We start from the raw sequence: 25,401 nt of genomic DNA, 5'->3' as shown, positions 1-25,401 counted from the left end.
GCTGTGTTTGATGGGCAAGGGCTGCGTTTGGCACAGTGGCTGCATTTGAGGGTACAGTGGCTGCGTTTGATGGGCAAGGGCTGCGTTTAGCACAGTGGCTGCATTTGACGGGCAAGGGCTGCGTTTGGCACAGTGGCTGCGTTTGACAGGCACAGTGGCTGCATTTGAGGGCACAGTGGCTGCGTTTGGAGGGCACAGTGGCTGCATTTGAGGGCACAGTGGCTGCGTTTGAGGGCACAGTGGCTGCGTTTGACAGGCACAGTGGTTACGTTTGACGGGCACAGTGGTTACGTTTGAGGGCACTGTGGCTGCGTTTGAGGGCACTGTGGCTGCGTTTGAGGGCACTGTGGCTGCGTTTGATGGGCAGAGTGGCTGCGTTTGACGGGCATAGTGGCTGCGTTTGGCACAGTGGCTGTTTTTGAGGGCACAGTGGTTGCGTGTGATGGGCAAGGGCTGCATTTGGCACAGTGGCTGCGTTTGATGGCACAAGGGCTGCTTTTGATGGGAAAGGGCTGCGTTTGATGGGCAAGGGCTGCGTTTGACACAGTGGCTGCATTTGACGGGCACAGTGGCTGCGTTTGATGGTGCAAGGGCTGCGTTTGATGGGCAAGGGCTGCGTTTGATGGGCAAGGGCTGCGTTTGACACAGTGGCTGCATTTGACGGGCACAGTGGCTGCGTTTGATGGTGCAAGGGCTGCGTTTGATGGGCAAGGGCTGCGTTTGGCACAGTGGCTGCGTTTGAGGGCACAGTGGCTGCGTTTGATAGGCACAGTGGCTGCGTTTGACGGGCGCGGTTGCTGCGTTTGACGGGCAGGGTGGCTGCGTTTGACGGGCATGGTGGCTGCATTTGAGGGCACAGTGGCTGCGTTTGACGGGCACGGTGGCTGCGTTTGGAGGGCACGGTGGCTGCGTTTGATGGGCACGGTGGCTGCGTTTGATGGGCACGGTGGCTGCCTTTGACGGGCACAGTGGCTGCGTTTGACGGGCACAGTGGCTGCGTTTAAGGGCACAGTGGCTGCGTTTGGCACAGTGTCTGCGTTTGATGGGTGCAGTGGTGGCAATTGATATTTGTTTGTTTTTTCAGTACTTTGCACCCCCCCCAAAAAAAAACTGCAAAAAACAAATTAAAAAATGCACTCTTTTTTTACTTGCAAAAAATGAGAGAAAGAAGAGAGACAGGGAGAGATAGAGAGAAAGAGAGACAGACAGGGAGAAGGAGAGAGAGAGAGACAGGGAGAGAGATAGATAGAAAGAGGGTGACAGAGAGAAAGAGAAAGAGTCAGAGAGACAGACAGAGACAGAGTGAGAGCTCAGGGCAGGGGTACCTTCTTCTATTCTGATCCAGGGGCGGCCGTCCTCCTATTCTCCTCATGCAGACGGTGCAGTCTAGTGGGCGGGCCGAGTCAAAGTAGAAGAAATCAGCGGTGCTGGCGCCGCACGGGCTGAAATTCAATTAGGAGTCAGCGTCCACATGCTCCTCCCCTCACTCTCAGGCATATCAATGGGCGGAGGCGGAGCCAGATCAGAAGAGGCGGCACAGGCACACACAGGCAGTGCCAGTGCATTGCAAAATGCGACGGCCACCGCTGCAGTTTATTGGGCTGACGCCAGCCAGCACAGGGGCAAAAGCGGCCCCAGGGCACTGAGTGCAGACGGCCTACCGGGAAATTTCCCGGTATCCCGGTAGGCCAGTCCGGCCCTGGCGGCACCATTGGCTCCTGTTGCTGTAAATTCAACTCAGCTAGCCAATCAGGGGAGAGTGGAGGCGGAGGTGGGGCGGGGCTCCGTGTCTGAATGGACACAGGGAGCTATGACTCGGCTCGGGTGCCCCCATAGCAAGATGTTTGCTGTGGGGGCACTAAACAGGAGGGAGGGGCCTGGAGTGCCGAAGTGGGACCCGAGAAGAGGAGGATCCGGGCTGCTCTGTGCAAATCCAGTGCACAGAGTATGTAAGTATAACATGTTTGTTATTTTTATAGGGAAAAAAATGAGCCTTTACAATCACTTTAAGGCAATGCATGTTAACAAGTGACACAACATCTATTAATGCATATGCATTGAGGAACTGCATGGGAACGGCCCTTAAATAAATCTCCAGAGCAAAACATCAGTTGAAAGTATTGGGCATCACCTGGCAGCATGAAACGCTGGACCTCACCCGACTCAACTGGATGCTATAATGCGCTCTTCTCCTTTTCTCTCCCATATTGTGATGGAGCCGGCCCTCCCCTCTGGATGAATATTTATGAACAGCGACCCCCCGGGGGCAGGTGCTATAGGAATCTCGTGGGAGCCAAAGAGGAAGAAATGAAAACTTGACAACCAACGAAGCGCTAATGAAAGACGCTGCCTGCCACATTTGACAGGAATTAATTGCACCACTAATTACTCTCTTCATTAATGATTGTTCTCCATATTGCTGAGAATAGACATGGAAATCCCTGAAAAGCCTCTGTGCAACTTTGTGTCTCACATAATCTCTAGGCCGGGAGCTTCAGTGCCTCTGGGCGAGGAAAGGGTTAATCGTCTTTGTACCCTTCCATTGCCGGGAATGTCACTATTTATGGGCAGCAAAATGTCACTTTAGGCAGATCTGGGAAATCTGTACACAAGGCCTTCCTGAAACCTGGGGCTGGATGAGTCATTATAATGTTAATCAAGTTACATGTTTTAAGGTGGAAACAACACTGTGTATATTTCAGAATATAATGTGAGCTAATATAACATTTACAGGATAGTGTATAGGGCAAGCAACGCCCATGCCAAAATAAAATCATATACAAGATAAGGCAGATGATACAAAGACTGGTCAGGCAGACCTGGAAGGATCTTTACATCTTCAGTATATCATCCAATCTGCATCTTTTGGGTAGGTTTACATTTGTGGTTGAGGGGCAGTAAAAACAGTTGGCTGTGTCATGTTTTTACCCCCTCTCCAACTACTCCCTCGATAGTAGTGTAGCAGTACCCCAGCAGGAGCTGCTAAGAACTGTGGTATGTCTGTCACTCTGAACAGCCTTGCATTCACTCTCAGGCACTCAGAGACATAAAGCAGACAGTGAACTTTGTTTTGTTTTTTTTGTTTTATTGAGGGGTATAACTTGGATGGGGATGGGAGATATGGGATGCCCAGCATGAATAACAGCAGTTGGTTTCTTTGGGACAACTATATACACTCCTTGTACATACTCCTTCAGCTTCCTCCTGCACAAACTTGCTTGAAGCTCATCTCTACCCACTCCACCAGCACAGCACTTGCTGCAGCCTGTTACTCCTAGTCACCCTCAGCACGTCACTTGGTTCCACAGGAACAGCTAGCACTAATTGTTGATTAAGCCTGCATAGTTGGCAACATTGTAAAAAATGATTTAGGGATGCTTTTTTGGCTGTAGGCAGAGTCGCATTATAATAGGGGGGGGGGGCATGTGTTTGTAGGTGTGGCATAGAAAATATATGGCACACCTACAAACGGTAAATGGGTGTGGTTTACCTGGAATAGTGGGTGTGGCTTAAATGGGCGTTACTCAAAGGGGGTGTGGTTGGAGTTTGAGATGAATGAGAGATGGAGAGGGAAAGGGGAAAAGGGGGAGAGGGATGGAGGGACAGCCACCCCAGAGCCGATGTCAGCGACTGAAGGGATGTATAACGCGTTGCGCGTGCGCACTGCACTCGGTTTGGAGATACAGCTGATTCCACGCTACATGAAGTGACATGGGTTGCACATTCTGCCAGGTTGGTCATTTTGTCACAACATGGGCACAGACAGCAATAAAAACTGACAGGTGTTCTAATCTCTCTCCACTCTCTCCAAAATTAAAAAAGTTTTACCTGTAGTTATACTTTAACCTCTTGGCGCTGCTAGTACGCAAATATGCGGCCTCTCGACGGGTGGGCATTGGCACCGAGTGGCAGCATATTTGCGTGCAATATTGCAAAAACAGCTGTCCCGAGAGCGTGTGCCCTGTGTGCTTCCGACACAGTTACTGACGGCTAACAGAAAGCTCCCGGTCGCTGCTTGCGATCTGGAGCTTTCTGATCATGTGACCACCATGACAGCTAATAACGGCGTTCAAATAATCATAAACCCCGTCTCCCGGCAAACTCCTTAAAGGGCCAGGAGGTGCCTGTGTCAAAGGGTTAAAGAAGTTTTGAACCTTTCTGGTATGTTTATACCTATAGGTAAGCCTAGAATAAGGCTTACCTATAGGCACTATAAATATCTCGTAAACGGGCGCATGCACTCTGAAGGAACGGCCACCCGTGCTGTTTCTTCAGTAGTTTCTTCTGTGTGCATGCGCAGGAATGACGTCACGCGGCTCCGGCCATTCACAGAGCTGGAGCCGCAGCCCCAGTAGGAAGACAGGTGAAGATGGATGCGTCCTCCAGCGGGAACAATAAGCTTTGTTTGCAGGTAAGTGTCACATAATGTGCTAGTATGCAATGCATACTAGCACATTATGCCTTTACTTTGGAGAGGAAAAAACAACCAGACTTTACTTTCTCTTTAACCACTTAAAGCGGGAGTCCACCGGGACTCCGCGATTTTTTTTTTTTTAAAAGCCAGCAGCTACAAATACTGCAGCTGCTGACTTTTAAAATAGTGACACTTACCTGTCCAGCGTGCCCGCGATGTCGGCACCCGAAGCCGATCGCTCGGTCGTCTCTCGGGTCCTGCCGCCGCCATCTTGGGTATGGGAATCAGGAAATGGAGCCTTTCGGCTTCATTTCCCGGTTCCCTACTGCGCATGCGCGAATCGCGCGGCGCAATAAGGACGCTCCCCGCTGCCTCTGGGAGCTGTGTGTTTCCCAGCAGGCAGCGGGGCACTTGCGGGAAGGGGCGGGCAGTTGCGGAAAGGGGCGTAAGTTACGCCCCTTTCCGCAGACAGCTATCCCGGAAGTGGGTGCTGTTACCTGGATTATCCAGGTAACTGCACCCCCCTCCCCCCTGAAAGGTGCCGATTGTGGCACCGGAGGGGGGGAGGGTTCCGATGAGTGGAAGGTCCACTTTAGGGTGGACCTCCGCTTTAAGGACTGGAAGGATTTGCCCCTTAATGACCCGGAAATTTTTGCGATACGGCACTGCATTGTTTTAACTGACAATTGCGTGGTCGTGCAACATTGTACTTAAACAAAATTGAAGTCCTTTTTTCCCACAAATAGAGCTTTCTTTTGGTGGTATTTGATCACCGCGGTTTTTATTTTTTGCACTATAAACAAAAAAAAGCAACAGTTTTGGAAAAAAACAATATTTTTTACTTTTTTTTAAATAAATGTACTAAACATTTTTTTTTTAAACAAATGTCCTCATCAGTTTTGGCCAATATGTATTCTTCTACATATTTTTGGTAAAAAATAAAATAAAAATCGGCAATAAGCATATATTGATTGGTTTGAGTAAAAGTTATAGCGTCTACAAAATAGGGGATAGATTTATGGCATATGAAGATTATTTATTTTTTTTAACTAGTAATGGCGGTGATTTTTAGCGGAACTGCGACATTGTGTTGTACAGATCGGACACTTTTGGGACCATTGACACTTATACATCGATCAGTGCTTTAAAAATGCACTGATTACTGTGTAACTGTCACTGGTGGGGAGGGGGTTAACACTTGGGGGCGATCAAGGGGTTTAATGTGTTCCCTGGGAGATGTTTCTAACATGTTTATAACAGGGAGTGAACTGACTGGAGGAGGAGAGAGATCGTTGTTCCTGATCACTAGGAACAGCAGATCTCTCTCTCCTCCCCTGTCAGAACGGAGATCTGTCTGTTTACATTGACAGATCACCGTTCTGGCTCTCTGTGGAGCGAATGCGGGTGGCCGGCGGACATTGCGGCCGCCGGCTACATGCCCCCTATCACTCTTAAAGGGGCCGATGTACACCTACGATGATTCGCCTAGGAGAGCCAACCTGCCACAGTATGATGGCGGCTGGTTCTTAAGCGGTTAAGCTGCAAGGGGCGCAAGTTAGGGACCGTGGGTGCAAGGACTGATATGAATATAAAATATATATATAATGTACCACATAAATTGTCGGCGCAATATAAATACTTGTCATAAATAAATATATAATGTGCAGCACATGGCCGTTAAAGTCGTTGTAAACCCAAATTTTTTTTTTTTTTTTTTTCATGTCATAATGAGTAATAATAGAAGAATAATAATAGAGTATAAGATTTTATATAATTTGAGCCCACTCTTGCCACACAAAGTTAATCCAGCTCTGAGCAATCCTCTTTTATTGTTCAGTGAGATAAATCTTGACAAACAGAGAAAACTTTGTCAAATCCTCCCCCTTGCTGTGAGTGACAGGTGATTTACATATCTCGTGCACTAGCCTAAGGGCCGGTTCACACTGGGGGCGATGCGAGGCGACACGACTTGCCTCGCCGCGACCTGCCGCGGCCTCAGCGGCGACTTGCAAATGACTTCTGTATAGAAGTCAATGCAAGTCGCCCCGAGGTCGCCCAAAAGTAGTACAGGAACCTTTTTTCTAAGACGGAGCGACTCAAGTCGCTCCTCTTAGAACGGTTCCATTGTACAGAACGGGGGCGACTTGTCAGATCGCGGCACGGCAAGTCGTGTCGCCTCGCATCGCCCCGAGTGTGAACCGGCCCTTAGAGACATGCATTCTTTTTTAATTCCCTCCCACTCCTTTCTTCTGCTGCTCTGAAAGGATTGGCTGTTCCACACCTCAGCATGATTTGGAATACTGAAGTCATGTGGGGACTTTTCTGGGTTTTGACTGGATGTTAGTGATCATAGCAGAAGTTCAGTGTAAGAAATACACAGGAGAAAATGCATGTTGATAAAGGAGGGCGGGGAGTCTACTGACATCACAACTCCACCCATTGAGCCCTGGAAAACAGACCCAACCACAAAATCTGCAGTTTTTCAGTTTCATAGCAGACAGAGGGGAGACATTTGACAGATAAGTATACATGCAGGAGGCATGTATATCCTTCTAGATAAACAATATTGCAGTAGTTTAGAAAGGATGAGAGTGGGTTTACATCCACTTTAAGGCCCACCCATATTGTGGTTGGCAAAATGTTAAAGCTCCATCAATTTGTTTTAAATTGTGTTTGTGATTCCATTGACTTGGATAATGAGACAAGCGGTCCTGACATGAACAGAAGCCCAATACATATGGGACCTAACTATGATTTTTATTACATTTTTTCTTTACAAACAATTTTTAATGAGTACAAAAAAGTGGTAGCATTAAAATCCTCATGCAATCACATTTAGATTTGTTGAATCTAAATGATAAGGTTGAAATTATTATTATTATTATCTTTTTACACCACAACCACCTCCAAAATACATTTTCAGCTTTTCTTGTCATTTCACAAAATTGGTTGAAAAAAATTGGACACACACACTTGGATTTTTTCTAGATACGGTCACAATATTAAACAAAATCCACAAAAATAAACAACCAGATCATCTAATGATTTGTTTGAAATGGGAGTCTGCAGCCTTGGAAGTCAGGAGCAGCCAGAACCTTCCAGGTTGTTTGGCAGAGAAAGTTTAAAATAATGTCTCTGATTAAATAATCTGCACCAGAGTGGGTATCCTTATCATTGTTCGGAGAATCTGCTGTACAGATGCAGATCTGAACCCGCTCGTCCAGGTGCTGTGCCTGAACAGGAAACAGGAAGTGACTTGTCCGCCACAGTATTGTCTGACATCCTGCTCTCTGACTGTGCAATTCTTTTGGTAGTATTCTATTATGTTCAATTCTGGGCAGCGCATAGTCTTTATTATATTAGAATGTCAGCTCTGGTGTATGTTCCAAGTGACTAGTCTGTGTTTTGTGTTGTGAAAGGGACATTTTAGGAGATGAGCTTGTGTTCGGTCTGTACCCCTGTTCAGCCAATCCCAAAAGGAAGTTGTCAGTTCTGGGCCAATTATTTGCGGCTGATGTGCTCCCCGCCCCACAGCTGCAAGTACACAAAGGGGCAGGGATGACATCTTTCTTATATGGTCACATGGCCATATGAGGTCATTGACAGCATAGGCCTTGCTGGTGCGAATGGGCCCCTGGAGAAAATAATGGTTGAGAAAATAGCCCGCTATTACATAGTTGGTAAGGTTGAACAAAGACACCAGTCCATCCATTTCAACCTGTGTGTGTATGTGATTGTGTTTGCTAAAAAACACATGTGAATGTTTTTTTAATTTATCTACACTCCCCATTGGCATCACCAACTTTGGAAGGAAGGTCCACCTTCTTACCCCCTAACAGTAAAGAACCCCATAAATTATACTATTTTCATCAGCAAATTCTTGGATATGGTCCCTTATCATAGTTTACTTATAGTTTACATACTACTGATGTCAGGCTGATTGGTCTGTAGTTTTTGGGGGATTTAAAATTAAAATTGCTTTTCGACAATCATCTGGTACTATTCTCGCCAATAAGCTTTCCTTAAAAATTAGGAACAATGTTCTGGCTATAACATGGCTAAATTTTTCAAAAACTCTTGGACGTAAGCCATCTGGTCCTAGTGATTTGTTCACATTAAGTTTTTCAAGTGTTTTTTTGAACACTGGTCTCTGTCAGCCACAAGGGTATATTTAATGTAATGTTGTTGTTGACGTCTTCTTCTGAAAATGTTAGCTGTAGCAATTTCTATACAGATGAACTCACTGGTCACCCAAAAGACGTTATATAAGATATGGGGTAGGTGGGTGGCCTAATTCTAATTCTCTAAGCCCTTCAACCTCAGAATCTGGTAATCCACACTAAGGCTAAGTTCTTACCACATCCTTCCCCAACAGGGGACATTATTTTTGGTTATTCTGGGGACATCAGGGATTCTACGCCATACAAAACTATAAAAATTGTTTTGCCATTAGATATACTTTATTCTAAAGCAGAATTCTAGCCAACCATTCAAAACATCCTTTAGTCTAATTACTGCTGGTATAACTTTCTAAAATGTTATTTTATATAATATTTTCCTACCATCCTCCTACTATCCCCCAAACAGTGGAGTTGTTTCAGGCACTGGGAGCTGAAGCATCATTTATTTACACGGCAGGAAAGAAAGTTTGTACACCTAGACCATAGTGCAGGATTAGAGCAGCCCCCTTACCCTTTTTAGGCACAGATGGTCATAGAGATAGTTTTATAGTAAAATGCAATATAGTACCACTTTTATTAGTACAAAACATAAAAACTTATTTATATGTAGACATAGCCAACAAGGCAAGTCATGTAAAACACACAATACAAAATTAGAAAAAATGATTGTACATCAAAGCATATTTTTCAAACCCAACAAAAGGCAAGTGTGCCCTGAGCTGCCAGAGATGAGCTGTGGTCAGTCAATAGGGATTTCCTGCATATAGCCCAACATGTTTCGGAATGAACAATGTGTATTCCTTCATCAGGGAAGATTATGTCTGGGTGATTTTATATCTCATTATCTGAAATGTAAACATAGTCGCATGATAATCACACTATAGAGCACAATGTGAACATAGCAAGCAATATAAGAGTATACATTTTGTGTGTGTGTGTATATATTATATATATATATATATATGTAACCATTCTGATACTCACATGATAATCACACAATACAATAACCAAAGAACGAACACAAAGGATAAAATCAATGGGGACTCCCAAAGTGACTGAAGCAGTCCGCAGAGCAGCAGTTGGGTGGGTGTGTATCCCAGTATGAGCAACCCGCAAACATCCACAAGAAATGCCCTGAAGGCTACACCAGCCAAAAAGGTATCAATATCTAAAGCAAAAAGAGCAATTGGAAGAGCATATTAACACATACTTCCTAAACTTGATTATCAGCAGACAGGATAAATGTTGCATGGGATTAGGATATGGGAATCAAGTATCTTATCACCCCATCATAGAGTACACATTGTTTATTCTGAAACATGTTTGGCTATATGCATGAAATCCCTATTAACGGACCACAGCTCGTCTCTGGCAGCACAGGGCACATTTGCCTTTTGTTGGGTTTGACAAATATGCATTGATGTACCACCATTTTTTCTAATTTTGTATTGTGTGTTTTACATGACTTGCCTTGTTGGCTATGTCTACATATAAATACGTTTTTATGTTTTGTACTAATAAAAGTGGTATTATATTGCCTTTTACTATAAAACTATCTCTATGACCATATCTGCCTAAAAAGTCCAAGGGGGCTGCTCCAACCCTGCACTATGGTGTAGGTGCACAAACTCTCTGTATGTTCAGGATGTTGGCAAAACACCAATATATCCAATTTCCTCTTTCCTTTACATGGCGGGGAAGGAAGTAATTTAAATCTCTCAAAAGAGGGATGCAAAAACATGGGGAAGGGTTAGAACCTCTGACAATATTTCTATTGCTGTCTGTACCTTTCTGTCCTAATGACCCTTAATTTCTTGTTGTGGTGTTGCATGGACTGGAATTTGGGAAAAAGCTCCTCTATGGGGTCATGTACAGAAATTAAAACCCTTAACTATTCCCACTCTGGTTGGGGGTCAGGGTTTAATGTGCAAACAAACCGTAAATGTGTAGTAGTCATCTTTCTTACTATAGTGTTCCTCATGTGCGGCCGCTGACATCACAAAGGGCCACATATAATATTTAGTCAATATTCGGTGTCAGAGACATCAGACACACTAAAGGATATGGTAAAAAGCTTTGGGCATATATGCAGGCACAGTCTATATTCCCCACTGCAGGTGGTGCTCAACCACAGTGGCATAGCAGGGGGAGAAGAAGTCAAGAGGAACGTGGTTCCTCTATGGTTTCCAGCATCACTGGGGAATCTGTATGATTGAATGCTGCTGCCCCATGTGACTCTAGCAGCTATCTTGGGTTCGGCAGAGCCTATTTAGGGCCCTGGCTCCCAGGTTCGGCGTACACCTGCATGTGAGTAGTGTAAGGACAGGTTACTCTTCTGTCAGGGCCAGTATTAAAGGCAGGGAAAGGTTCCAGATGAGGAGGGAAAGCTTCTGGCTCACAATCTCTTGGACATCTTTCTGCTTGGGTATGAAATGGCCAGCCACATTTTTCCCCTCCAGACAGATGCTGTCAATTCAGCTGATACTTGCTCCACTACACAGTTGGTATTCATGAGTGCTCTCAGTTGGGCTATCTTCCCACTGGTGTGTTGAGAACATTTCTGCCTTTACTACAATGCAAGTTCTACTAATTGCACCTGGACTGTGTGTGTTATGTGTGCATGACAGAAGAGATGATCAAAGACTGCAGGCATACTACAGGACATAGTCAGACACTTCGGGAAGGCTACAAGGGATAGTCGGAAACTGCAAACATGCTATAGGAGTTGTTGGAGACTAAGGACATAATTCAGTATAGGCTGCAAGGGCCCAAAGGGCCGCATGCAGCCCCTAAGCCACACGTTGGGCACCAGAGCCTTAACAAATGACATTTGAGTATGCTAAAGATCTGTGTACCTTAAAGAATTACATTTCTCATGGCTTTTTCCTGATGGTGTCAACAATGGTCCTTCAAAATATGTGTTAAAATTACCATTTGTAGTCTCCATCGGAAACCTGTATGACAGGATGACAATGTGGGAGCAAAACTGAGAGATGGGGACAAAGCTTTGTCACCCTATAGCAGGAAGTACGTGAACAAAGACATCATTCCAGGATCACCAGAAATGAATGTATAGAAATGCAGATTTAAAAACATTGAATATGGATTTTCACTTAAAATGTTATGAGAACATGATATGAGATTTTAGTCTTTCAATTTACACCATCTTTAAGGAAACCGTTGTTCTTCATGTGTAAGTGAATGTGATTTTTTTTCCAGTTCTAAAAGAAGAATTTCGTCAGGAGCCATCAGATAAGATGGTGGCAGCAGGCAGACCACTGGTGCTTGAGTGCTCTCCGCCTAAGGGACATCCAGAGCCGACAGTGACGTGGGAGAAAGATGGAATTATTCTGAACCAGAACAGCAGCTATTACACGGTACAGAGCAGAAACCTGACTCATGTTTTACACTTCAGACTTATTTTCTTTTAGGGTGAGGGTGGGTTAGAATTGCTGCAAGGTCCCTCATGCTGCTCTGCCATCTAAATGTATGAAATAATTAATGGCCATCACAGTGGGAAAAGCTACACAGGTGATTTTAATCTCTTTCTACAAAGAGATTTAACCACTTGCTGCTAGTCACCTTAATAGGAGAGATCAGGTTTCTCAAAGTTTATTACCATGGAGGAACTCTTGAAACTTTTTTAAGCTCTCAGTATTCTGATCACTTCTTGGTAAATAGAAGAAACCAGTAATACATTGCAGTGTCTTTAAATCGGTGGTCCGGGGACGAAGGACTCTGGATTTGAGGTTATTGGTTAAGTGCCCCATTACATTGGTAGTCATTGTAGTCAACCCTTACTCCGGTATTAATTGGGGCGCCCCCTTATATTGAGGGTCATTGTATATCTCTGCTTACACTGGTGTTCATTGTATTGCTCCCTTTAAATTGGTGATCATTAGAGACAGATACCCTTTACATTGGTAGTCAGTGGATGAAGTATTCCTCGCATTGAGAGTCAATGTAGTGCCCTCTAACATAAGTAGTCAGTGCAGGAGGACCCCCTTACATTGGCGGTCAGTGTAGTGCCCTCTAAAGGCCCACAGACACAATCTGACTTTCTGACAACAAACATGCAAATTAGCTGTTTTAAGGCAACATCCGACTGTGTGTACGCTCCATCAGACAAACTTTTTCAGTTTTCATTGGACTTTTGTTGGCTGTGCGAACGGACAAACTTTTGGCAACAAAAGTCCGAGGGAGCAAAGTCTGATCGTGTGCAGAACCAATGCAAAAGATCAGACAACAATACAGAAGTTGACCAAAGGTGGTGGTAAAGAGCAGAAAACCACGTGATTTGGTGAAAGTTGGCTGAAAAAGTCCTACTGTGTGCATGCAATAAAAGTTCACAGCCGATGCCCTTTGTACAAAAATCCACTGGAAAATTTGTACAAAGTCTAATCATGTGTATGAGGCTTTACATTGGCAGAGATGTGCTACTTTACATTAGTGGTCAGTAGAAAAGTAGCCCTTTTGATTTTTGTGCCCCTTCACATTGATGATCTGTGGTGAAATGCTCCTTTACATTCATAGTCAGTAGAGATGTTCTCTCTTATATTGGTGATCAATGAAGACACACCCCTTACATTAGTGGTCAGTGAAAAAAGCAATTTCTTATATTGGTGGCCTGTGGAAAAGTTCCCTTTTACTTTGGTGGCTAGTGTAAAAGAGTCCTGTTACATGAGTATCAGTGGAACAGTACCACCTTAGTGGAAAGATTGCCTTGTTATATTGATGGTCATTAAGAACAATGTCCCTTACATTGGTAGTCAGTGGGAGGAATTCTACTTATATTGGTAGTCATTGGGAATAATGCTCTTCATATTGATGGTCAGATGGAAGACTGTTCCTCACATTGGTGGTTAGTGGGAAAATGTCCCTTACATTTCTGGGCAGTGGGAACTACGTTCCTTACATTGGTGGTCAGTTGCAAGACTATCCCTCATAATGGTGGCCAGTTTGAAGAATGTCACTTATGTTGTTATGCAGTGGAAAAAGTGAGAATTGCTCTACTGCTTTGTCTCGTCACTCCTCTACTGTCTGAGAGTTAAGGTTTGGTAAGGGAGGGGGTGCAGTCTCCCATGGAGGCCCCTTCCAGTCAGTACTGAGCAGAAAATATAATTTCAGCATGCAGGGAAGGAGCACTAGCCAATTCCGGTGATCCAGGCCTTCCCTGGACCAGCCCTGAGATTGTGATATGCACAGTGAACCCAACCAGGGTCCCTGAGTTCTAAGTGATCAGAAGAAATCTAATTCTACTCAGTTGCACCAGTAGTCCCTGCATTCTGCTGCTCTCCTAGAAATGTCTACTCCCATGACTTGGCTGGACTCACTGTCCACATCACCTCAATGAAGCTAGCGCTCCTTGCCTCTATGCTTAAAAGACCATCAACGCTGAACATAGGAAGGGGCCTTGCCTGGAGACCACACCCAATCTTTACTGAACCCAAACACTCAACCAGTAAAGAAACAGGCCTTGATGAAGGTGGAACCCTTTTGCCCCCACCCAAAAGGCAGTGGCAGGTCTTGTTGATTACAAGTAAAGCATATGCTATCTCTAGCTTTACATTGTTGGTCAGTGTAGTGCCCCCTTGCTTTGATGGGCACTGGTGCCATGCCACTGGTTCACTCGCCACCATAAAGGAACCCCAATGTTCCACAGAACCCTTGTTGAGAATGGCTGAGCTAGAGCTACACAGATTTGTTTGTGTATCTAAAATCTCTAGTGATTAATCACCAGGAGTAGCAATTAATTCATTTACAAATAGAACACATGGCTCCCCATGAAGTAAGCAATAGGAGTAGCATGCAGTAACATTCAATAACACATGATTGGAGCATTGTTTGATGCTACTCGTGTAGCTTACTGCATAAGGATTCATTCCTTCAATCAATTACTACTTAATTCCACTGATATATCCACTAATATATATAGTGCTTGTGTATACTAGGTTATGTTCTGGGATTTCACAATCTTACTAAGGCAGGAATCACATATGTGCAGCTGCGGTTTGCAGTGCGGGGTTCGGTGTGTTCCTGTTCATCGATTCAGCTGTAAATTTTTGCACTTGAACAGGAACCCAAAAACGCACAGAACCTCTTTTGAAACCACACCACGGCCACCCCGGACATGTGTGAACCGGCTCCATTGAGAGCCAATCACAATTCACGTGTCATGCGAATTGGATGTGGTTTAAGATGCATCCAATTCGCCCATATGTGAACCCAGCCTAAGGCTTTACTGTGCTATGTACTGATTGCCTTATAATCCATAAGGATATATTGTCTTGTTGAGTTCATAGAAGCCATGGTTTCCATACACTGCACTGATGATGGCCAAATAGCCTGAAACAACTATATGCAGTTTTGAATAAATGGCTGTAAAGTAGTAGACTAATGTAGTCCTGCAGTTCTGCATGTGCATCTGACTGTTGGGGCTTAAAGCGGAAGTCCTGCAAAAATTTTTTTTTAAAGTCAGCAGCTAAAAATACTGCAGCTGCTGACTTTTAAAATAAGGACACTCACCTGTCCATGGGTTCCCCCGTGATGTCAGCACGAGGCCTAACTGTCCCTCAGTCCTCGGATGCTGCCGCCGCCATCTTCAGTAAGGGAATCAGGAAATGAAGCCTTGCGGCTTCACTTCCCGGTTCCCTACTGTGCATGCGCGAGTGGCACTGCACAATCCAAATTGTCCCTGCTGTCTCTGGGACCCATGTGTGTCCCAACAGACAGTGCGGGGGGACAGGAAGAGGTGTAGACTCCCGCGGGAGTCTATGCCCGGAAGTGGTGCAAATACCTGTCTTAGACAGGTATCTGCACCCCCTGAAAGGTGCCAAATGTGAGGGGGGGGGAGGGTTCTGAAAAGCAGAAGTTCAATTTTTGTGTGAACCTCCACTTTAAGGGAATGATTTGCATGGCTCTGCCTACTGTCCCGAGATCAGGAACAATCCTCTTATTTGTGGGATATGTGATGGTAGAGCTGCACAATTAATCGTTAAAAAATTGTGATCTTCGATTCAACCCCTCTGACATCTCTATTGCAGAATTTGTCTATTCTTTCATACAAGTGGAGAGACTTATCTGCTCACTCAGCTGTCAAAACAAAACATCTGGGCTGCCAAGTTTTTAAAATGAAATATTGTCACTAACTCTTCTTAGATCAAAGGGAAACTTCTGTGTGTAAAGAAAAACATCTGGGGAGTCTGCCAAGTTTTTAAACAACCTGTAAATGCAGGAAGTTTAACCACTTGAAGTCTAAATCTTTTTCTGACACTTGTTTTTTAAGTTAAAATCAATATTTTTTGCTAGAAAATGACTTTTGGAACCCCCAAACATTATATATATTTTAGCAGAGACCCTAGGGAAAAAAAGGGTCAACTGCTGCAATATTTTATGTCACACTGTATTTGCCCAGTGATCTTTCAAACTCAATTTTTTGGGGAAAAAATACACTTCAATGAATAAAAAAATAAAAAAACACGAAACAGTAAAGTTAACCCAATTTTTTTTTGTTTTAATGTGAAAGATGATGTTACGGCATGAGAAATGTGAGAGAATCGTGATCTAGCTTCTAAGAAAAAAAAAAATCATGATTCTAATTTTAGCCAGAATCGTGCAGCTCTAGGTGATGGAATGAGACACATGAATACCTCCTATCCTAGAAAGAAGACTACACACTATTTGGTCGGAAGGCTTTTTGATCCCTTCAGTTCTGTCTCACTATAACCAACCTGGTTATGTGTTATTTTAGCTACCGAACACTAGATGGCACCAGTGCAATATTTTATTATGTCTCATCATTATAACTTTCGTTAGTGAAAAAAAAAAAGCTGAAATATGACTTGAAAATCCTCACTGGTGTCCTTGACGACTCCTCCTTCCCCATAATTGTAGTCTTAGAAAATCTGGGCACATTAAAACAAATAATTAGGACCTGAACGTTAATTAAAGACAATGATTGATTTGTACCTGGATTACGCTGTATTCCGAGATTGTACTCATTAATCTTGCTCTTATTTAATTTAAACCATATGAATTTTTCATAATGAGCTGGAGAGATGAAAAGGGATTTTTGAGGCGGTTGTGTTACTGTGACACCTTCAATAAATCCAATTTCTTCACTGTGATCATCAAGGCAAATTTCACTTGTTATCCAGTCAAGTCCGTTCTCTACGACCACAGAATTATTGGGGTGTCAAAACACCTCCGAGCAGGTAGTAAAATATAACAATAGTCAGTCTGCCCAAAGCTGAAATTTCATTGGTTGATGTTAGAGTGCTAGACCACCTAGCAGTCACCTCTATCTCTTGGGGAATCTATTGGGTAGGGTTGCCACCTCATCCCTTTAAAACTGAACACATATTAATTACACGTGTTCTATGGCTGATTAAGGTGGTAATTAAACTCACTTGGTGCCTTATCAGCATTAAATTAGCCTCAGAACCTGTTTAATTAATATGTGTTTGGTTTTAAAGGGATGAGGGGCAAGCCTACTATTGGGTGAGATATTGGGTCTGCACACCTTCTGTGCCCCTTATGAGGGCATCCTACTATCACTGTGCTATGATCCCAGGTCTTCACACCTGCTGTGCTCATTATGAGGGGCTCCCACCATCCTTGTGCTGAGCTACTAAAGCTGCACGATTAATCGTTAAGATCCGAGAGCACGATTTTGCCCCCTTCTGATCTTAACAAAGCATGTTCCTGATTCTATGCAGAGAGTTCTCTGCTCAAGCTGACAGCTGTCAAAACAAAAAAAAAAATCCAATCTGCCAAGTTTTACAACATTCCTTAGCTGTGGAGCTAACAATAAACATTGTAACGTTTTGTTCTTTTAAGGCTTCAAGTGATTGCAAACCCTTTTTTTTGTATTTTTTTTAAATAAGAAACGTCATACTTACCGCCACAGCTCGTTTTGCACAGTGTGGCCCCCGATCCTCAACTTCTGGGGTCCCCTGGTGGCTCTCGCGGCTCCTCTCAGCATCAGATAATCCACTAGGGTAAGCGCTCTCCCGGGGGGGGGGGGGGGGGGTTACATTCGGGCACGCTCCCGAGTCCAGCATTTGCGTCCATAGACAAGACTGCCAAACTCAGCCCTGCCCCTCCTGTCGCCTGCATCATTGGATTTGATTGACAGCAGTGGGAACCAATGGCTACACTGCTATCAATCTATCTGATCAAGAGCAGGGATACTGTGGAGAGAAGGAGAGCACTTACGCCCCTTCCTGCCCAGGACATTTTTCAGCTTTCATTGCTGTCACAATTTGAATGACAATTCTGCGGTCATGCAACACTGTACACCAGGAATGTCCAAACTTTTTTCAAAGGGGGCCAGATTTGATGAACTGAACATGCGAGAGGGCCGACGATTTTGCCTGACATTCTTTGAACCATTAAAATTCGGTCTAAGTGTGTTCGTCCGAGCACTAATACACTACCCAACAAGAATTCTCTTGCCTTTGTGGCTGTGTGTGGTGAAGAGATGAACTCAAGTGTATTATTTGGATATACCGTATTTATTGGCGTATAACACGCACCTTCACTTTAAGAGGGAAGCTTCAGGAAAATAAAAATTTACATTTTAAATAAGGAACTGTGAAGCAAAATAAGGGTCAGTGCCCATCTGCAGATCCACAATTGCCAGGAACGCAGCGCCCACCATTGCTAAGAATGCAGCGCCCACCATTGCCAGGAATGTAGCACCCACCATTGCCAGGAATGCAGCCTCACCATTGCCAGGAATGCAGCCCCACCATTGCCAGGAATGCACCCACCATTGCCAGGAATGCAGCCCCACCATTGCCGGGAATGCACCCACCATTGCCGGGAATGCAGCCCCACCATTGCCGGGAATGCACCCACTATTGCTTGGAATGCAGCCCCACCATTGCCAGGAATGCAGCCACCATTGCCAGGAATGCAGCCACCATTGCTATGAATTCACTCACCATTGCCAGGAATGCACCCACCATTGCCAGGAATTCACCTACCATTGCTAGGAATGCAGCCACCATTGCCAGGAATGCACCCACCATTGCCAGGAATTCACTCACCATTGCCAGGAATGCAGCCACCATTACTATCAGTACAGCCATGGAGGACAGGACGAGGGCCAAAGACATCCTACAGGAGAATTCCTTGTTTACACAATGGCCCCTTTAAGAGAAAGTCCCGCCTCCTCTGATGGACAGAACAGTCGTCCAATGGCAGAGATGGGACTTCCTATTACAGCTGCCGTGTAAACAGGAAATTCTCCTCCTGTTTGCACGGCATTCATCCTGCCTCCTCCCTCCGAGGCAGCCAGACTATATATCTTTTGTGACCCCGGCGCTGGGAGATCGCCGGGGGGCACAAAAGATGTCTATGTTTAAATAACCAGGCAGGTCGTTCAAAGCCGGACCGCGGGCCGCGATTTTATAATTTTCTTCCCACAAATAGAGCTTTCTTTTGGTGGTATTTGATCACTGCTGGGGTTTTTTTTTTTCTAAACAAAGTAAAAAAAGTCCAACATTTTTTAAACAAAATTAGTTTTTCTTAGTTTCTGTCATAAAATGTTGTTTTCCCCTTCACTGATTGGCACTGATGAGGCGGCACTGATGAGGAGGCACTGATGATGGGCCCTGATGAGGTGGTACTGATAAAGTGGCACTGATGAGGAGGCATTGATATGTAGAATTGATGGGCACTGATAGGCGGCACTGATATGCAGCACTGATGCGCACCAATAGGCGGCACTGATATGCAGCACTGATAGGTGGCACTGATGGGCTTTGATAGGTGGCACTGATGGAACCTGACAGACAGCTGTGATGGGCACTGACAGGCGGCACTGACAGTCACTGATATGTGGTACTGATTGGCACTGATGGGCAGCACTGATGATGATCTATTGATAAGTACTGAGAGGTGTTACTGCTGGGCAGTGATTGGTACTGTGGTGGGTAGTGATTGGCACTGTAGTCGGCACTGACAGATTTTAATCTTGCGACATTGCTGGGCACTGATTGGCAGGTGATTGGCACATCTGAGGGTGCTGTGCTGATAATCAATGTGCTGATTATCAGCACAGACACCCACCTCTGACAGGGAGAGTTCGCTGATGCCGTTTACCAGCACTTCCTAGTTCACGCGATGATCAGCTGTGATTGGTCACAGTTGATCACTTGGTAAGAAGCCTCTGACAAAGTCACGATCGGAGATGTGGGGTGTCAGACTGATACGCCGCACCCGTGATCGCCGCGCTGCGCGCCCCCACAGGCACGTGCCGGCATATTATCCTGCTGAATGTCATACAACGCCCAGTCAGGATAACAGAACCACTTCCCTGCCGTCAATATGCTATAGGCCGGGCGGAAAGTGGTTAATGCAGTGGTCATCAAACCTGTCCACTAACAGGCCAGGTTTGAGGACAGGGTTGATGACCACTGCTTTAACCACTTGCTTACTGGGAACTTAAACCCCCTCCTGCCCAGACCACTTTTCAGCTTTCAGCGCTGATGCACTTTGAATGACAATTGCGCGGCCATGCAACACTGTACCCAAATTAAATTTTTATCATTTTTTTCCCACAAATAGAGCTTTCTTTTGGTGATATTTAATTACAGCTGGGAGTTTTATTTTTTGCTAAACAAACAAAAAAAATGCAAAATAAAAAAAAATAAAAAATCATGTTTAATAGTTTGTTATAAAATTTTGCAAACAGGTCATTTTTCTCCTTCATTGAAGTATGCTTATGAGGCGGCACTGGTGGGCACTGATAGACTGCACTGGTGGGCACTGATAGGCTGCACTGGTGGGCACTGATAGGCATAGTTAAGGCGGCACTAATAGGCACAGATAAGGTGGCACCGATAGGCACAGATAAGGCAGTACTGATGGGCACAGATAAGGCGGCACTGATGGGCAAAGATGGGCACAGATAAAATGGCACGGATGGGTGGCACGGATGGGTGGCACTAAGGGGCACTGATAGGTACCACTGATAGATGGGACTGATGGGCACTGATAGGTGGCACTGATAGGTGGCTCTGATAGGTGGCACTGCTGGGCACTGATGGGCGGCACTGATGGACACTGATGGGCACTGGTAGATGACACTCATGGGCACGGATATGTGGCACTGGGGTGCAGCACTGTTGTTGAGGCAGATTGTGGGCACTGATGGGTGGCACTGTGGGCACTGATGTGTGGCACTGTGGGCACTGATGGGTGGCACTATGGGCACTGATGGGGGGCACTTTTTTATTACTGAGGTGGCACTGGCAGGGAGCAGGTGGGCACTGGTAAGCTGGCCGTGATCGGGACTGATGTCCCGATCACGGCCGCCGGTGATCGGCTCTTTTTTTTTCTCCTCGCGGGAAAAATAGCCGATTACCGGCTCCGTTGTGTCACATGATCAGCTGTCATTGGCTGACAGCTGATCACATGGTAAGGGGTCGGGATCGACCCCTTGCTCGGATCCGTGATCAGGCGAGTCTCATAAACTCGCTGATCACAGAGCGCGCCGCGCGCGCCCCTCAAGGAGCGCGCCGTGCACGCCCCTCAGGGGGCACGCAGGCCGCTCGTGCACTATTGACGTCGTCCCGGCAAAGTAGGTCCGCGCTGTAGCCGTCATTCGGCTATAGCGCGGATCCCTAGTGGTTAATGAATAAAATTTAAATTAAAAAAGGAAACAGTAAAGTTAGCCCAATTTGTTTGTATAATGTGGAAGAGGATGTTACGCCGCGAGAATCATGATCTTTATTCCAAGCAAAAAAATTGATTCTCATTTTGGCCAGAATTGTGCAGCTCCACACTACTGGGTCTGTTCACCTGCTGTGCCTATTATGATGGCCTCCTAACATCCCTGTACTACATTCCCAGGTCTGCACGCTTGCTGTACCCATTATGATGGCATTCACCATGCCTGTGCTGAGCTCCTAGGTCTGCATACCTGCTATGCCCATTATGAGGGGACCCCACCATCCCTGTTCTACATCCCCGGATCCGCACACCCACTGTGCCCATTATGACGGCTTTCACCATCCCTGTGCTGAGCTCCTAGGTCTGCATACCTGCTATGCCCATTATGAGGGGCCCCACCATCCCCGTTCTACATTCCCGGGTGTGTGCGCCCACTGTGCCCATTATGAGGGGTCCCCAATCCTTGTGCTGAGTTTCTGGTTCTGTACACCTGCTGGATTTTTATGTATGCTATTCTACAGAGAGAATGTAAGAGGAGAACAGAGAACTTTAATAATGCTTTTTAATTAATCCTTATTGACCCTTAACATTGTACAGTTAACGGCTTTTCCATTGCAGGTGTCTGCCGGTAAGCTTTCCATTGCTCGTGCGCAGAGATCAGATTCGGGGGTCTACGTCTGTCTCGCTTCCAATCAGGCCGGTGAGAAGAAGAGTCGTTCTGCTCAGATCAATGTGCTGGGTAAGGCAGAATTACATTTTTCTGTCCAATTTGCAATGGAACATTTTACCTCCTTATTAAAGGTTTTGTGTTATAAATTATATAATTTTATTGGATGAAGTAAAGCAGACATAACTAGCCAAGTAATGTGTCTGTGTCACACATACACACATCACCTTGTGACTGGCTACAAAGTTATAATGTACAGTCAGATCACTGGGGGAGCAGACACTGAGAAAATGCTTCCTCCTGCCTGTGGCAGACTGATGACATCATCTCAGCCTAGGCACAGTCACTGGCTGGAGCTTAAGAATGGCTTTAAATTAAGTATTTCTGAAAAAAAAATGCTTCTTACCACCTTTCTAAATTCTTATGTTGAAACCCTTATGATATGTGTGTACCCTTAATGTGCATATACCCATGAATTCTTACAGAAGAGATTGGCTTGTTTTTAATCCATGTCCCGCCATCCCTCCTGCAGAGCCACTTTTGTTCACCAACAAACCAGCGGATGTGGTCACCAAGGCTGGCAACACTGTGCAGTTTTCATGCGGAGCCCAGGGTGTGCCCAGACCTATCATACAATGGAGCAAAGAGCAGGGGGCGCTTCCTATTGGTCGGTAAGTGGTAATACAACTTATTAGAAAGTACAGGTGTCTATGTATGAAAAAATGTTTTTCATGGCTGCTTTAATGCAAACTATTTGTACTTCTGAAAAATAAATGTTGCTAATTATTGTGATAAAGTTATTTTATTATTATTTTACTTTTTTTTCATTGACTTTATTAGACAGTGGTGCAGATCATAATTGTATGATCATATTTTCTATTATATTATATTTTTGTTATAATATATTATATTATATATTTTTATATTTTATTTTATATGATATGATACAACATGATATGGTATTATATTATATTGTATTATATTTTATTATATATTATATTATGTTATATTATATTATCATGCAGGAATTTGGTGTGGTTTGGTTGTGTTATAATTATATTATATCATATTATCATATAGGAATTTGGTGAGGTTTGGTTTTGTTATAATTATATTACATTATATTATATTATATTATCATACAGAAATTTAGTGTGGTTTGGTTGCCAAAGCAGCACAAGGAGCAAATTAGTTGTGATGTAGTAATGGGTCACGCTGATAGGTGGAGAGAGCGATGAGCTTATCATTGTGCTGATTCTCCTCTCACTGTCCATTCACAGGCTGAGGGTAGGGACGAGACCTGTAACCAAAAGTGAAAAATTATGTGTACATAAAAAAAATTTTTTGTTTCGGATGGACTGGAAGGATTAGAACCTCTGTTGGGTTATTACTTCTATTCAGGGCCCCTTTAGATAAATTTCCCCCGCTTCCTTTTCTGTTTCACCAGGCAGGAAGTGAGAGGAAATCTGCAAGAGGGACTATGACAGGGATTCTACTCTTTACCCACTCTAATGAAGAAAAGCAATTTTATTGTGTCTGTGTTGCTGTTGAAGAGTTCCCCTCACTTCCTGCCTGGTAAAACGTTGTCAGCAGGACAGGAAATGAGAGAATCTATTTAACGGAACCCTGCATAACAGTAAAAACCAGCCAGGGGTTTTAATCCTTCCTTGCTCCATCCAAAACTAAGAAAAAACTGTCTGGAAATACACTGTAGAAAACAACTCTGATAAACACTGTAGATTCAAAATCAGTTAACGTTTGAGAAAATTTTTTGGATTTGGAGGTTGTTTAAAATGTTTAACCATGGGAACCTTGTCCTGGTAGGTACGCTATAACCAATGAGAACACTCTGAGTCTGCAGCGGGTGACTGTCCAGGATTCGGGGAAGTATATCTGCACCGCCAGGAACCAGGTGGACACGGTGTCTGTCACTGCCAAGCTGGTGGTGGAAGGTAATCTTGAGTCTGTGGGAACTCTGTCTAACTGGTCAAAGTGAGATTATAACAGGGGTCATAGTACCTGTGTAGTGTGAGTACCTGCGTGTTGTCTGAGTAGTGTGTGTGGATCGTTAGTACTTGTGTATTGTGGGTGCACGTTGGTCTGTGAGTACCTGTGTATTGTCTTGTTGAGTATTAGTGTCAGAAAGCTAGTTGTTAGGTAATTTGGACTGGGTATAATCTCTAATCCTCATTAAATTAATAGGTACGATGGCCGGTGGGTGTGGAGAGGCGACTCGTGTACATCTTGCGGCATGTATGCGTTCCTTGATCATCTGATCAAGGGCAAATACTGCTGTGCAAAATGTAAGCACATTGTTTCCCTGGAAGCCCAGGTCCTGAATCTGGGGAAGCAACTGTCCGCACTGAGAGGACCATCCACATTAAATGAGAGCCAGGAACGTACACAGCAGGTGCCGGCAGGGGCCAGCACAGAGGTGGGTGAAGACAAAGAGATGCAGGCACTAGCAAAGAGTAGATGGGTGACAGTCAGGAAGGGTAGAGGGGCAAGTGCCAGGGAGGCCGATCCAGGGCTGGAGCATCCCAATAAGTACGCTCCATTGAGTGACATTGGTGATCCCAGTCTCACTGCTGCAGCTGAGCAATTCTCCTAGCTGCCAGGGGAAGAACTCCTCCAGTGAGAGTGTGGGGGGGGGGGGGGAGCGAAGGGAAAGGAAAGACAGATTCTGGTGGTAGGGAACTCAATTCTTAGAAGGACAGAGAGGGCAATCTGTAACAAAGACCTGAAGCGCCGAACTGTATGTTGTCTACCGGGCGCTCGGGTTTGGCATATCACGGATCTGGTGGACAGATTATTGGGAGGGGCTGGGGAACACCCTGCTGTCATGGTGCACGTTTGATGATTTTAGGGACTTGGGAGCTAAATTGAGGAAAATTACCTCCAAGGTAGTATTCTCAGGAATACTACCGGTACATTGAGCCACACCAGAAAGGCAGAGGGAGATTAGGGAAGTAAACAAGTGGCTGAAGAGCTGGTGTAGTAAGGAGGAGTTTGGGTTCCTGGAGGACTGGGATGACTTCTCAGTTGATAACTGGTACTATAGAAGGGACGGACTGCACCTAAATGAGGAGGGTGCAGATCAGCTGGGAAAAGTTAGAGGAGTTTTTAAACTAGGTGATGGGGGGGAGGGTCCAGAGATAGACATAGTCAGTGTGGAACATATTTCAGAGGGTAATATTAGGGGCATTAGTAGTAGGGTAACCAAAGCACATAAACCCAAGGTAAGTATAGTAGCAAGTTCTAGTTGCAATCTCGGAACACCCAAGAGGATAGCATGTGACCGGTCAAAATGTATTAATGCATTAAAATGTTTGTTCACCAATGCCAGAAATCTGCCAAGCAAAATAGGTGAGTTGGAAGCTCTGGTGCATCAGGAGAGCTATGATGTAATCGGTATTGCTGAAACTTGGCTTCATTCCTCACATGACTGGGCTATTAAT

At 44.8% G+C, this 25,401-nt stretch overlaps 1 protein-coding gene across 2 annotated transcripts in view; it reads left to right on the top strand.

Annotated features, from left to right (window-relative positions):
* The window catches only part of ROBO4 (roundabout guidance receptor 4), a 202,668-nt gene that overhangs the window by 73,773 nt on the left and 103,494 nt on the right, over positions 1-25,401 (top strand). For both annotated transcript variants that reach the window (XM_077457781.1, XM_077457782.1), the window contains exons 3-6: positions 11,815-11,972; positions 21,895-22,015; positions 22,476-22,614; positions 23,768-23,895. In XM_077457781.1, coding sequence (XP_077313907.1) covers positions 11,815-11,972; positions 21,895-22,015; positions 22,476-22,614; positions 23,768-23,895 — 546 coding nt within the window. The remainder of the gene's footprint in view (positions 1-11,814; positions 11,973-21,894; positions 22,016-22,475; positions 22,615-23,767; positions 23,896-25,401) is intronic.

This window comes from Lithobates pipiens, unplaced genomic scaffold (assembly GCF_037356315.1).
Source record: "Lithobates pipiens isolate NorthernLeopardFrog02 unplaced genomic scaffold, aLitPip1_a1.2 Scaffold_27, whole genome shotgun sequence".
Lineage (NCBI taxonomy): Eukaryota > Metazoa > Chordata > Amphibia > Anura > Ranidae > Lithobates > Lithobates pipiens.
This window is presented reverse-complemented; position numbering and strand designations above follow the sequence as displayed.